Source organism: Bemisia tabaci, chromosome 5 (genome assembly GCF_918797505.1).
Source record: "Bemisia tabaci chromosome 5, PGI_BMITA_v3".
NCBI classification, from domain to species: domain Eukaryota; kingdom Metazoa; phylum Arthropoda; class Insecta; order Hemiptera; family Aleyrodidae; genus Bemisia; species Bemisia tabaci.
The window spans coordinates 39,708,117-39,717,611 of record NC_092797.1 but is presented as its reverse complement, the minus strand read 5'-3'; the positions used below and the strand labels follow the sequence as shown (position 1 = coordinate 39,717,611).

At 36.3% G+C, this 9,495-nt stretch overlaps 1 protein-coding gene across 3 annotated transcripts; it reads right to left on the bottom strand.

The window, feature by feature from the left end:
• Positions 1 to 1,173: 1,173 nt before the first annotated feature.
• LOC109040776 (lipopolysaccharide-induced tumor necrosis factor-alpha factor homolog) lies at positions 1,174 to 8,404 on the bottom strand. 3 transcript variants are annotated; one of them, XM_019056829.2, is made up of 5 exons: positions 8,118 to 8,404; positions 6,233 to 6,386; positions 5,398 to 5,541; positions 4,322 to 4,463; positions 1,174 to 3,363 (listed from the first exon to the last, which is right to left on the bottom strand). In XM_019056829.2, exons 2-5 carry the CDS (start codon positions 6,384 to 6,386, stop codon positions 3,255 to 3,257), a joined length of 549 nt encoding a protein of 182 aa, XP_018912374.1. In that variant the 5' UTR covers positions 8,118 to 8,404; the 3' UTR covers positions 1,174 to 3,254. The 3 variants fall into 3 exon arrangements, with proteins under 3 accessions (XP_018912374.1, XP_018912373.1, XP_018912375.1); XM_019056828.2 differs by having other exon boundaries at positions 8,092 to 8,401; XM_019056830.2 differs by lacking the exon at positions 8,118 to 8,404 and adding an exon at positions 7,820 to 7,971.
• Positions 8,405 to 9,495: the final 1,091 nt, after the last annotated feature.

Below are 9,495 nucleotides of genomic sequence, written 5' to 3'. Positions count from 1 at the left end.
CGTGATGCGCATGCGTGACAACCCACGCGGCAATTTCAAACTGTAATAAAACACATCAAAATGAGAAAACTTTCGTTCGTTACACATTCATTTGCTCTCGATTTATTTCAAAAGCCATCAAGCATGCTGGTTTTTTACTTCATTGTTACGCATTGTCGTCTTTAGGGTTGCGCTTAAAAAAGCAAAAATATTCATCCTTCAGACGCAATTAATGCATCATGCAATTTAATCCTCCCCGTCACATTTCTGGAGCTGTAATTCATCAGGCTATGAGTCATTTTGCACCGTGCATGAATTGATTACATATTACCAACTGAGCTCATCCTCCACAGAAGATAACTTGTTTAAGTACTTACTTTAAAAAACTACTGAAAGCTCATTTGGATTAAAAGGCACTCCATCATAAACTTTTTTCACCTCTCAATCCAACAATCAGCCTGTCCTTAATTAAAAATCATCGAATGGCTTCAAATCTAAATGTGATGAATGACAGGGCTAAAAAGAAGAAGCTTCCATAGAAGAATTTGACATTGCTAAATAGACCATAGACTAACAGTTAGCCAAACGTCGATGCATAGTACAAGTAAGTACCTCGACGAATGATATTAGTGACCGTCTATAGGAATCCAAAAGTAAGTCATTAATACCATAGCATGGTGGAAAGATATGCAAACATTTTGAGAGAAAAAACGCTCAAAACTGTAAAGGAATAAACTGGAGTTGTGGTGATTTGAATAGTAGGTACAATTAAAAAAGGCAGTTTTTAGATATAGCAATTTAAAATTTTAATCTACCAAGTTCTGAGCTCGAAATTGTTGGATTATCATGCGGACTTACACCCTCGGTTGGCACAAGAAAGGACTTGACTTCTAGCAACTTATTCGATAGGACACTGGAGAGTTTTCCGCATCTGATGCAAAAAAGTTTCCTCTGCTGAAAATTCTGCCAGTGAGCTATAGTTACTTTCCGTATGAAAATTTAAAATCGGAATATTTGAAAGATGATTTTGAACAGGAAATTTCGCTTACGGTGACATGACAGGAATTCCCTTGTGTTTGGGTTCTTCTACCCATTCACAATACATTAATTGATAAGACAATTTGATATTTGTAGATATTTGAGATTTGAGCATGCTATTGAGGGGATTCAACGATGAGAAATAAGACTACGATAAACTTGCAAATAACTTTATTTTTGCATTCACGCTTGCCACCTAAAAAGGCACAAAGCGGTACTATTACAAAACAATACATCACATAAAAAAACCAGCTGAAAATAATTTAGATTTTGTTCACTTTCTCGCAGAAGAGGCTGCAAACCCTTTTTGTAGGAAAAAATTATTAACAAATGGTGGATTTCACAAAGAACATAAACTTGGTATGGTCCCGTCTCCTTCAGACAATGTTCTGTCATGTATTGGCACATGAACTTCTGATAAAATAAGAGGAAAATAGAGAAGTTACTTAATTGTAGATGTTTTCTCTTCCCGTTTCTCTTGATTTTTTGACTCATCTTAAGTATTTGGGCCAGAAATTCATTAGAGCAAATTAAAATTTGAGCTTAACTTTGGCAACACTTTTGCGAAATGGCAGCTTACCGAAGTTTGAGTTCAAATATAAAATAATAATAGAATAATATAATGGTAATGCTAATGATAAAAAATAAAATACATTTCAAGCCCTTGAAGCTGTAATCGTGAATAACATTTAGATTGAGAGCTGTATATTCGGCAAATCTGTAGATGAAAAGTGCCTTTTAATAGTTCCCGGCATGGATCACAAAGGATGCACACCTGGAAAGCCCTGTGCACAAAAAATCTGAAACAATGCTATACAGCTTCAAAAGGAGAACTACACCTATGCTGACATGATTTTCGAACGCATTACTTTTTTCTGCTTTCCCAGCCAATTCTCAGCCAAATTAGCCGAGTTGCTAGAATTTTCTTAACTACATTTCTGGTAAATATGAGGTGGAACATTTGAAATAAAAACTAAAATTCTAACTTCAACACTTATTCAATAAAATAAATACCCGACAATGACTTTGACTATATGATGACGTTAGACTTTGTGATTTGAAGGGCAAATACAAAATGTATTAAATCAAAAATCAAAATGGAGGGAACAGTTACTCTAAACAAGAATTTTGTGATGCGAAAAGTATATTCAAACTGTTGCTTTCGTCTCTATTCCTCACAGGATGCCCATGCAGTAAAAGATCTTAAAAAAACAAATTCAGTAAGAAATGAGAGTTTAGTACGATAGGTGTACTGGTGCTAAAAATGATCAACCAATAGATGATGTATCAAAATCCTTCTTTCATTGACTGCCAAAATCAGGTATTGACTAAATTGACCATGATAATTTATACGAGAATGATACTATAAAATATGCGTACAAGACATGGATCAATCCTAAATTCGAAACATTGAAGCAGTTATCGTGGTTTGTTCTTAACCTAAATTTTATCTGGGGAGTGGAGAGTGCTGACTTACAGTGAGGAGCTGGATAATGAAAGACTTGGCTACTGAATCAGTTGAATCATGTAGCAAAGCATACAGTTTTTAGTCATCAGGGGCTTGATAACATTTATAGATTTTGGTATTAAATTTCACCTTTCGTATTGAGTTCACTACTTTTCTTCCTCATAAACGTGTCACAAGCGAATAGTATGCTTTTAAATAGGCCATTTGAGGCTCATTGGTTAAAAAATAAGCACAAGTTTTTATTTTTCACAAATATGACTTTTCACTTGAACTAATTCATTGTGTATTACATTACATTTGTTAGAAGCTCGATTTCCGAAATTTTATAAGTTTCGTGATGGTCAGATTATTGATAAAAAAAACTTTCCAGGAACAAAAAAGAAGTTCAGTGCTTGGTATTTCTCTTTAAAATTATTCCAATTCCTTCTTAAATTTAATAAACTCCACAGAATCAACATTTTTAAAAGAGCACACAAAACATAATCAATCGAGCACTCAAAAAAATAAAATACCTGTCAGCGATTGGAAGTAAATTTTAAAAGAAAAACTAATCTCCATTACTAATCCTTCCTATCTCTTTTGCAATTTTGAAAACAAGTGTTGAAAACGATCTGCTTACTTTATACAAGCTGAGATGATAGAAACTAAATTAAAGGTAAGGTATATAGTAATTTGAATAAAAATAGATATTTTGGTTGAGAAATTATAAAATCTCTCCTTAACTGTACGAGAAGTTAAAAGCATTGAGTACATAAGTTTTTCAGGCTTATCAACAACCTTCACGAAAGGATCCAACAACAGCTTTGCAATTCGGGCATTGATGTACGGTAGAGTCAAATGAGCTAATGCAATATGGCAAACAACTGCAAAGCCAGAATCTGCGAAAAAAGAAAAACAATTTTTATCAGTTTCTGTGTGGAGATCAACCACCTGACTTAAAAATTATTATATGAAAAAAATAAGTAAAAAAGGGAACTTCATAATTCTGCTGTCAAAAACAAATCCACGCTTTTGATTTTTCCTGACAAAACGTTAAATTAAAAGAGAACAAACAAAAATTCAACCTCAATATTTTTGGAGAGACTGTGTTATATCATTGCAAATTCTGACTGAGACATTGATGCACGATGGTGGTTTGGTTTTTGTTAAGAGAGCAATATGTGTAATAGATAAAGGCAAAATCTGGAATGGAGTGATGGTATTATCAGTGTGATGAGTATTATCAGTATCAGAGTGATGGGCAGTAGAATTGAGATTATGATAAACAAAGCGTTCGAAGAGAATATGAGGGTGAAAATTTCAAACTGCATCAAAGAATCTATTATTCATATTGCATTACGAATTCTTCCATTTATGATAGTTTCTCTTTTTTGGTTTTGATGTTCAAGACAACAATTTATCTTAAAAACATCTTACTCTATTATGTAAAGTTGTGAGAGTGGCAGATAAGCGGTCCCTTCCACTCTACCATCCATCCCTTTGGTACTCATGCCAAGTCCTATCTTTCTCTCTCTGCTCGCCTATCATGCGCTTATTTTCACCACTCTGGTTTGTACAAATTTCCTCCACCCCCACTTGGATACTCCCATCATTTGCTTGTCCCCACTTCCCTGCCCGCCATCATTCCTACAACCATTTACTTGCGTCAGTTTATTTTTCTCTAAGACTTTGCTACAGTAAGAGTTCATGCGTTCTTTTTTGCTACTTCTTGCTCTTTCCCTTACTCATTCACTTCCTCGACTTCCTTTAACATCCAATGGGGAGTTGGACTCTAAAGTGGTTATACTCGAAATTATTTAAAATAGATGGGAGGGGCTATTTTCAGAAAGAACATACCCGGTAACAAACATGGCTAGACAACACAAGTGAGCGAGCCAACTTGGCCCTGTTGTGGTACTGGTGATAACATCTGCACTGCATCTTGGACATTTGATTCGTGCGGGTCCTGCTCCCAATGATGTGATGATTACTTCGGTGCCTGTTAAAAGAGAAGAATCATGAACAAAGTTCTACTTATAAAAGTTTGGATATCAAGAGTGAATGTTCTCTCATTTTTATCTATGATCCACATTCACTGAATGGTCTGTCCTTTGATACAGGAAAATTGGTTGAGAGAATTAAGTCAACACAAAAAGGTAAAGCATTGTTTTCATTTTTCAAAAAGGTGAATATTTTCTTGGGGAGTCTGAAATACTTTCATGGATTGCTATGCTTTTAAAATTGTATAGGGTTTAAACAACTAAAAACCATAAAAGTATAGTTTAATGGAACTGAATAAGGTACCCTAGCCTTCTAAGGAATTTCATCTGAGGTCTATATCAAACAAAAGCACGACAGAAAACAATGCCTAAGTTTCAGTTTTTCCTTTCCTGATCTGACCATGTCACCACATTGTTTCCTTCAGTTCTTTTTTGAAGGAGTTGATGCGAGGATTGTTTTTATCATCTACTTCATTTTTTTCTATTTGTAGGGTTGGTGAAAGAATTTTATATCCTTACTTCCTAGGTTGCTGGATAAATTTCCCTAAGCAGAGCTTTCTTGACCGGTATAAAGTTTATGAGTAACGATTTCCCCAATAAAGCAACATTTCAGACTATTTTACTGTGTAGCAGTTAATTAAAATGCACATTTACAACACGACAGACAGAAAAATTGATTGCATTGAGTAAGTGCAAAAGAAATTAAGAGGTTCCTTTCTGTGACAGCATTAGCTTCCTATATGTTGAACATAAAAAAAAAAGATGTATCACTGCACAATGCACATTCGATGAAAAAATGCCTCATATTGGAGGGGCACATCTTTTATCTGAAATTCTCACAAAGTCAGCAGGGTTTTTCAAATTTGTTGGGTGTACTTCTGTGGGAGAACGAGCTGTCCAACAGTTCGGCAAGAATAAAAAAAATAAACTTACGAGAAGCGCCACTTGGGTGTTGAACAACACTTATAAAAGTGGGGTTTGGATTGCCGAAACCAGGTTGTCCAGGAAATGGTTGCGCAGATTGTGGGTACGCAGGGTATCCAGGATATCCTGCCTGAGGCTGGTTAGAGTAAGGTGCTGAAATAAGAAAAGTCTCGGTGTCAATGAAAGGTACACTAGATTACAGAAAAAAAAGGAAGATTGAACTGGACTTTGGTGAAATCAGCACCTAAGGCGAATGATGCATCTGAAAAATCTCAAGTTTGTCAAAAGTTGAAAGTAACATCCCTCCTTCACTTGTTGGCTCGAAGACAAAGGTGTTGACATTACATCATAGCCATCGGTGCAATGTTCAGTGAAACAGTAATTTTCTTTACAGGTGCTAAAAATTCAATGAGAAAAAAAACTCCTGTCTTGAAAATTCGAGGATGGAAGTAACACTGGTTATGGCCATCAAGAAGGCACCTGCCATCACGTTTCGAGTCCTCGTAGGCATAGTGTAGCTTCTTGGTTTTCTGTTATCAAGGGCAAAGGAAGTCAACATCTTAGGTCTCTAATGTGAGAGGTGATTGTACCGACTTCTGTTAATTTTAATGCCTTGAGGCACTTAGAATATAAGACTGTCACGTTTGTGTTTCTCGACGGATTGGAATAATGATATTTGAATTTTCAAGTTGAACTTGAAATAAACGCAAGAGATATAGTCAGGGATATACTCCTAATTGGATTAGAGCTTAAGCTGTAGGTTGATGAAATCAAAATGAGCAGAACAATCTTTGAAATTTGAAAAAAGAAAACTATATTATATAAAATAATGAGAATAACTTACGAGGATTAACAGAAAAGCCAGGAGGAGGAGCATTTCCTTGCACTTCTGCATGTCCCACGACCTCACTGTAAGGAGGAGGAGCTGAGGGCATGGCAGTTACATGAGCTGCCGCTGGCCCTGTGTTTGAGTCCGACGGCTCGCCTTGTCCTTTCATCTGAAAAATTTTCCGACACCAATTGATAAGTGGTTGAAATTCATTCAGCTTTGAAAATTTTAAAAATATTCACAACTCCACAGCACAAGTTGGGCTCAGAGTGGAGACAGTAATTGTTGTAATTGCTTATGTTCATGTTTTTTTTTACAGAATAAATTTATCTGTCTATCTATCTGTCTATCAATAAAGCACGAAAGTCTACGATGTTCAATGAACCATTTTTGATAATTATTTTTTACAATTTACAAGATTAAATCAAACCATCTACCGATGAAATTTAAATACTAGGTAACACCCACTCTCTCTACCCGAATGAACAACACTTCTCTAATTTGGATGTTAGTGTTCACAGGATAATCTGGTCAAAAAACAATAGGTAAATTTATGAGGAATTAACTAACACTTCTTTTGGGGTTGGCATTTGCTTTGAACCTTCAGCCTTTTTTGAGCAGGAACCTTTGAAACAATTTTTTTTCTAGCTTTCCATCTAATTAAAACTTGGTTTTCATCCAACATTTAATGCATTTTTTGGTTTTCTTATGGATTGCAATGTTTAGATTTGCATCAAATTCTGTTAGGATTCCACCCAGGGCAAATATGGATTGTTTTTTTGAACTTTTAAGGGCAGCATGATTTAATTGCGACATACCGAATGGTGCAAGTAGTGATCATAACATCTAAAAATAAATTTTCAGCCTGAAATCAAGTGAACAAACAATGTGCATGCATCACGTATTCTTGCAAGCTGTATTACGTACAGAGGTGCTTGTGATACAAATCACAAAAAAGCCTTACACAGAACTTATAAACGTGCTATGTCACCATAAATTCCCCTTTGAAAGGTAGATGCCTGGTATATTTGGATTTGCTTCCTAAGGTAGATATCGTTCAGAATGCGACAGTTACTACCTAGGATCCTAAATTAAATCTAACAGAGATGAGAAACAATCCATGAACGGAGCTACTTCCATATCATCAGAGACTGATTACTCATAAGGGTACTTTCACAGTCCACGTTCAGAATTATGGCTGCTACCGTACTGTCAAGAACAATGAAGATGACCTAGATTGATTTCATCCTACCTCAGGCTGCGTAATGTGAGATGCGAGCGCTCTCAGATCAAGAATCTCCAGTAGAAGTAACGATTCTATATGGGTGGCTGATTGTTAAATGATGAATCACAGCAGCTCTGCATCAAAGTCGCTGACACTCCCTTCGGATAATCAAGTATCCACACCACCAATGAATGACATGTATCAAAAACTGATTATAGCTTTAGCTAATGATCCCTCTCCACCTGATGCATTTAGTAGGGACGATTCAGTGAAAGAGCGGAACTGCTGGGTAACCTGATGCAACGGAATAAGTACATATTGCCAAGATCTAGAATATACTTGAGGTTGTACTTGCTGTGCGTTATGATAAGACTTACCCTCACTTTTACAGCAAACAGTTCTTACAATTTAGAAACACGAGGACAGAGCTAGTTAAGACTAGGGGTACTGAAGAACAAACAATGATGAACTACTTATGTCCGCACAGTGAAAAGTAAAAGAATGGTATGATACTTTTCGAGCAGATATGAGCAAACAGGTGTGTGATGATAAAAAGTGAAGGCAGAGCATATTATGGATGATGATTGGCTCCTCGTACTATTGTAATGTATACAATTGATAATAATGGTAATAACTTGCGTAAACATACCTTTGGATGCTAAAATATGTACGTACGTTTCAATGACGCCACACAAATTTCTTTTGAGAAATACCGAAAGCAAGATCAGAATCGGTGAAATGCCACTTGAGAATAACTTATCACAAGGTTACTTGCAATCGTCACGCGCACGGATGACTCATACTCTGGAAAAACGCTGAGGGTTTCAATTTTCAATCGAACACAAAAGAATTAAATGAGATAATGAGATGGAGATTCTTGCTATCTTAAATTAAACAAACCATTGTGCTACGTTATACACTTACAGCTGATAATAAATGTCGGTGATGGAAATGGCGAAATGGCCGACCTAAAAATACTAAAAAACTTCTTGTCTAAAAGGTTAGTCTCTTGAGTCTAAAAAGGTTTACGTCTAAAGTGTTAACGTCTAATATTGTTAGACGTTTAGGAACCATTGGGTGCCTGTGTACGGGAGAGTATTGTCTGTCTGTGCCGCTCTCTGATTGGTTCATCAGTTCCGAAGTCAGAATGTAAACAAACCCGACCCAGAGGAAACACGTATTATTGGCTGAGAAGCTCGCTCCGAACTCAATTCAAATCAGAAGTTGGAGTTGGGTATTAAAGACTTGCTATCACATCCAAATTCACTTTTCCACTTTTCACGTAGAAATTTTCCACCATCTTGTTTTTTTATTGTGCATTACATTGGGCCAATATCACATCTCAAATTCAACATGGCCCAAAATTGGCACCTGCGTTGTAAGGCGATGGATTTGTCCGAAACTCGGTGTACGGGAGTATTTCCGCACAAAAAAAACGCATTTGACACTAGATTTTACCAAAAAAAAACCCGAAAATTTCAAAATGGCTGCCGAATAAAGTTCAACATGGCCGGAAATTGGCGTCTCGGTTATTTGCCTTTGGATTCGCCTAGAACTTGAAACTTAGGATTATTTTGGCATGAGATTAAAAACTTTAACATCAGATTTCTGAAAAAATAAACCCAATTTTCAAACATTCTGAACTTGAACCCACCGCCAGTTGGAAAATTTTGGGTTTTTCAAAAATCTAACTCAAATTTGCTTTTCTTGTGTTAAAATACCCCCTGCTAATTCTTATCAGTCAAATCCATCGACCAAACATCTTGGTACAAATTATCCGCCATTTTGAAATGGTTTGAGATATTGACTTTGGATTTGCGCAAAAAGTTTTCTTTTGTTATGCTCTTTCGAACAAGGTATTACTAGAGAGGTCTTCCGATTTGAAAATAATAAGTTGCTCCCCCCCCCCCCCCCAGAGGGACTCCCCTGAAAATTTTAGGGGAGTCATAAAGTAGCCCCCTTTGACCTAGGAATGTCCTCCAAGTTTCAAATCTCTACCTCAATTACGTGAAAAGTTAGAGGCAGGGAGGAGGGCTTTTCTAACACCATGCAT